The 5,496-nt window shown below is 45.2% G+C and overlaps 1 protein-coding gene across 3 annotated transcripts in view; it reads right to left on the bottom strand.

Moving 5' to 3' along the window:
- Positions 1–6: 6 nt before the first annotated feature.
- The window catches only part of EIF2B5 (eukaryotic translation initiation factor 2B subunit epsilon), a 37,241-nt gene continuing 31,751 nt past the window's right edge, over positions 7–5,496 (bottom strand). For all 3 annotated transcript variants that reach the window (XM_035889978.1, XM_035889977.1, XM_035889979.1), the window contains 3 exons: positions 3,171–3,296; positions 1,532–1,642; positions 7–504 (listed from right to left, as the gene is read on the bottom strand). In XM_035889978.1, coding sequence (XP_035745871.1) covers positions 439–504; positions 1,532–1,642; positions 3,171–3,296 — 303 coding nt within the window. In that variant the 3' untranslated portion in view covers positions 7–438. The remainder of the gene's footprint in view (positions 505–1,531; positions 1,643–3,170; positions 3,297–5,496) is intronic.

The raw sequence follows: 5,496 nt of genomic DNA, 5'->3' as shown, positions 1-5,496 counted from the left end.
TAGTTCCAGAAGCAACAATGACTCCAAATAACTCAGCTGTATGACCATTCTCCCACAACCCTGATCATTAGATTTATAAGGGCGCTGTATGCATTTGCATCTGTTTGCTCCCTTTGTATTAGTAACACGGACCTCCCAAAAGATAGCTTATAGTACATCATATCTAGGCTCCAGAGGGATTCTAGGTTTCACTACCTCCTGCTTTTTCCTTATGGTTTTACACTGGGCTGCAACCATCCAACATAAGGTGCCACCGGGCAAGTGAGGGAGGGATGGAAGTGGCAAAGTTGGGAACACACAACTTAATTAATGATGGGATTGTCAGTCACTTCGATGTCAGGCCCCACATCTACACACCATGCACTGGCATTGATCTTGCCCTGCCCACTTGGCCCGGAAAGGCAGTGAGAGTGCCTCTTCTCACGCCGAGCTACCATGTCAGTCTTGGTCGCCGTCAGACGACTCTTCCTCTGCCTCCTCCAGCCACTGGATAAACTTCTGGAGCTGCAGAGAGAATGAAATGTAATTGGGTAACAAGTAACACCAAACAGATGCTGGGAACGCTCAGCAATTACACTGTGAGAGAGGCAGACTGAAGGAGAGACACACAAAAGTTTAGATGAAAAACAACTGGGATGCCATGGACAAACCCAAACTGATTAGATTCCTGTGGGAGATACCTCCAGTCAGACAATCCCCACAACACCCAGCAAAAAGACAAAAGTTTAAAAATTTTTCAGACCTTGAGGGAAGAGAGATGACAGCTGCACCTGAGCTAAGACATGGTAGGAAAACTCTGCTGGGAAAAACCTGCTCTCTGAGAAATTGCTATAAAATTGCTCATTTTACCTTTTAACTGGGCTCAAATAAGCAGCTGAAAAGCCCTGCTGACCTATATTAAGAGCTGACTTTGCAAAGGTTTTAAACAAAGTTGGAGTTCTTCAGAGATGGCTTTTTTGCCCTGCTCCCCTTCCAGATCCAGGGAGGACGACTGGAACAGGGCTCAGCCAAACTGCAGCACAAAGTTCTGCCTGATGGAGGGGGAGGTTTACATGCTCCTTGCAACACAAGCCAAATGAAACCACTCAGTACAGCAAACGCTTAGAAATATATGCGAAGGGACTGGTGAGCCAGGAATGAAAGCTTCAAAGGAACTGCATGGGGCCAGCACACAGGGCATTGGCCTAAAGCCCATTTCAAATGGGTGTTGGCTTAGAGAAGCTGTGCTGCTACTCCAGAAAGTGCTGGCCTCCTGCTACAGAGAGCCCACTAAAAACAACCTCCCTCTCCTACTAACCTCCATTCCTCATCCAAACAGGATGATTATGGCAGAATGCAGAGAAATGTCTGTTCTGGAGAACAAAGTTGGGTTGCTTAGTGTTCAATGCACGGATGCATTACTGGCCTACCATGTAATGGCAGCTGCTCCACAGAAGGTGACAGTGACAGCAAGCTCCACTCAAAGTTTCTTCTAGCAGCTGTTGTCTCTCTCCCTCCTCCCCTTTAAACACCTCTGGGATCTGGGACTTACCCGCTGGTTTTTACGAAGCTGCTTTCCCTTGTCAGACGTGTCCCGCAAAGAAAACCAATTGAGAATTACATCTTCTTCCAGAATTTCCAGCTGGTAAAATGTCATCAACACCTGCATCGATTAGAAAAGAGCAATAGGGCTCTCTATAAACTCTTTTGGGGCTAGCTCATGTCCAAAGTTTGCCCATAATCTGCATCTCCCAACTCCATCTTCAACAGAAGGCTGCTTAGCCTGCTTAATTTTGCTTTTATTGTTAAAAATAACTGTGCTTCTCCTACCAAGCCCTGTATTACTGACAGTTAGATGCTATGACATGTAATGAGTCAAAGCTCAAGCCCCATCAGCTTCAGCTCTGTGGATGCACGGTGTGATTGAGAGCTATGGGCCACAAAGGGCCACAGAGGATGTCAGTTCAAGACGTTAATTAAGTTCTCTTTTTAAAGCACCCCAAAACCCATCCCCAAAGCCGATCTAACATGCAACCCTTACACAGGCCCACATATGCACAACAGTGACATGTGCAGAGAAGAGAATGAATCCAGCTCTGCCTCAGGCTCCCTCCTCCTGCCAGTTCTCTCTTAAAAGTGCCTTATGGCAGGTGTCAAAGCAATTGGTCATTCATCAGCTCAAACTCCTGCCCAGTGCAGTGAGGGTAAGATGCAATCACGCTTTCTCAGGGTGCCTTTGTGCTCAGGCAGAGCAGGCACTCTGCAGTCAGTCTCCTTGCAGCAGAGCACTGACAAAGCTGTCTGCCAACTCCAAATATAAAGTGTCACTTCAATTCCCAGCCTCCAGGGAAACCCAGGCCCCTAGAACAATGGATGCATGCCAAACAATTGCCGTAATTCAAGGACACTTCGGCTCACCAAACTGAAGGCTTTTGGCTTCAGTGCTTTTGGTCGTAAGCACTGGTAGCAGAAGTTAGGATTACTCTTTCTTGAGGAACCAAGAGTTAAGCAGGCTCTAGGAGAGCTCTTCCAAAAGACACAGGAGCTTCCTGAGACACTGCTAAAGGAAAGACTTGCACTCCAAGTCAAATGCTCTCAGTGTGAGTCAAATGCTCTCAGTGTGATAGGGCAGAAAGGACGGAGGGACAAAATATTTGTGAAGGAGTGTGAGGAGGGATATACTGAAAACTCTCAGACGCAGGGAAATAGGTAATATGTCAGCTCCCCTTTATTCCCAGTTTCATAACTAGCTCAGCCAGAATAAGAAATCCCACCCTCATTCCCAGCTTTGCTTGTTTTGCACTCTAAAGTAGAATAAACCATTTGGCAGTTAGATCCCAGGGACCACAGAGAGACAAATGAAGTAAAGCTCTTCCTAAAGCAAGCCTCTGGCCTCGCCTCTTCCAGCATCACACAAGGGCATCTAGGTTAGAAGCTGCAAAATAATAGCTCCCTTCAGGCTGCATGCTGGTAATTAATACTCACCCTCAGCTGTGCTCCCTTAGAGGCACAGGCAGACATAGAACTTTTTTTTTTTTAAAGCAATTGTGATAGATGGATTTTCTATGCACTCTCTCCACTGAGACCCCAAATTCTCTCCTCTAAAGTAGACAAGCCGATGACGCAAACAGGATGGATTTCACCACGAATCTAGCAAAAACACGTCCTCAGAGTTGGGAGCAGATACTCACTTTAGCTATCGATGTGCAGAGACTGTCATGTTCCAGGAAGAATTCCTCAATGGCAAATAAGGCATTCAAGTGATCTGACGCCCGTTTTATGTAGTTCTTAAACAATGGCGTCCAGTTCTTCAACAGCTGCAGGGGAAAAACACAGAAGAGCTCCTGAGCTGCGAGATGGATGTGTGCACTCAGCCTTGTTTCTCAGCTGTGTTGCACTAAGAAACTGACCCAGGGAAGCATTTTAAGAAACCATTCAGCTGACCAGTTAATGTATTTGCCCCAATCTGTCCATGAAACAGATGCTATTAAGTCTCACATGTGCATATAGGACCTGGTTTTACCAAGCAGCTCTGAGGATACCCATTAGCTTTCTTGATTTTGCCTCTCTGGATGGAATACTAGATAACCACAATAAATGTGTTTAATGGAGTCTGTTACTCAAAGAAAATCACTTCACAGCAAACCAATAAGGAGAGGTACATCATGCTACTCAAACTTCCCTCCCCCCAGAGCAGCTGACCTTTCAGTGGAACTTTCCTTCAAAGCAGAAAAGCAAATAAGAAAAAAAAAAAAAAAAAGAAGAAGATGGTGTCAGGATAATTACCAGCTGAGTAGAAGTGAGCAGTGCAAAGTAGTCACCCTAAAAAACAGTCACCCCTAAAACAGGAATACAGTGGAGCAGCCCCTAAGTGCAAGTCACACATTTGCTGTGTGCCTACAGGCTTGTTTTGATCTTGGAGTCTGCTGCAGGGAATAGGCGGGAAGCATGAAGGGCAAGAAATCATTACGCTATTAGCTGACCTCAGTTCTCTCCTCCAAGGCTTATTTTTTATGAAGTCTTTAGTTTAATGATTTTGGTGCTGCCTCTTCAGTGTTTCTGCCCAAGTTCCCCACAGCTCTTTGATTTATTGTACCTATCTGGAAAGCAAGCAGCAGGAAAAGCTCTGCAAAGCAGCACAGACTGACCTGAATCTGGGATAAGAGGTGTCCTGGTTTCGGCTGGGATAGAGTTAATTTTCTTCATAGTAGCTAGCATAGTGCTGTGTTTTGGATTTAGTACCAGAAGAATGTTGATAACACACTGATGTTTTCAGCTGTTGCCAAGTAGTGCTCAGACTACTCAAGGACTTTTTGAGCTTCTCCTGCTCAGCCAGGTGCATAACAAGCTGGGAGTACAGCACAGCTAGCACAGCTAACCCAAACTGACCAAAGGGCTATTCCATACCACATAACGTCATGCTCGGGGGGGGTTAGTTCAGTCAGTCAGTCAGTCGCGGGCAGAGCGATCACGGCTCGGGGACTGCTCGCGGCTCAGGACGGGCTGGGCATCAGTCGGTGGGTGGTGAGCAATTGCATTGTGCATCATTCGTTTTGTATATTCTGTATATTCTGTTATCATTCTCATTATTACTATTATTATTATTTTCTCTTATTAAACTGTCTTTATCTCAGCCCTCGGCTCTAACCTTTTATTTTCTTCCCGATTCTCTCCCCCATCCCGGGCTGGAGTTTCCAGCCGGGTTAAACCACGGCAGTCCTTTTTGGCACCCAACGTGGGGCTCGAAGGGCTTGAGATAACGACAGACTATCCAGAGAATACTAAGGAATTTATATCTGTTAAACAGTTGTGGGTCACGATTTGATTCATTTGTTCTTGATCTTAAGTTTACCAATCTGCACCATGCTCCCTCCTTTGCTGTACTTGTTGAAAGTTGGTGCTGGTTTTTGCAGTTTGTTATGCTCTGCGGTGACTAAACATGTTTTGCTTGGGAAACTTGTTATTAAAACAATGACCTTGAGCCTTATCTGGTATTTGGGTTTCATGTCGAAGTCTGTACTGCACTTTGGGTACCACCTTGCGGGGAAAATTAGCAATTATACATCGGATTCTGAAAAGTTTGTTCTGGAGGAAATACAGAATGGCACTTTCTCTGCCTTCTTTGATGATGTTTCCTCCTTCATTACAATAACTTTTCAGTATCTTGAACATCCTTGGATAGTTAAGATATATCTATTGATATCTATTTGGAATATTTTTTCAGTTTTGTCCAAAGTTAGTAAGCAACTTAATAATACCATCCAGATGTCTGCCCCAGGGCTGGATAGTTATGAGTGGCGGGGTATCTGGGGTAGTATGGGTAAATGCCTAGAACGATGGGCACCTCCAATGTTTTGGAAATTCACTCCTGAACAAGTGCAGAATCCTGAAAAACTGGTAGAATATTTGGAAAAGGTGTGCTGTCACCCTGGCAATTCTAAGCAAACACAAATCACTGCAATGTGCTGGGGCCTGGCCCATGCTTACCGAACCCTGTTCAACACTCTTCAATACAAC

Source organism: Egretta garzetta, unplaced genomic scaffold (assembly GCF_000687185.1).
Source record: "Egretta garzetta isolate BGI_Z169 unplaced genomic scaffold, ASM68718v1 scaffold172, whole genome shotgun sequence".
NCBI classification, from domain to species: domain Eukaryota; kingdom Metazoa; phylum Chordata; class Aves; order Pelecaniformes; family Ardeidae; genus Egretta; species Egretta garzetta.
This window is presented reverse-complemented; position numbering and strand designations above follow the sequence as displayed.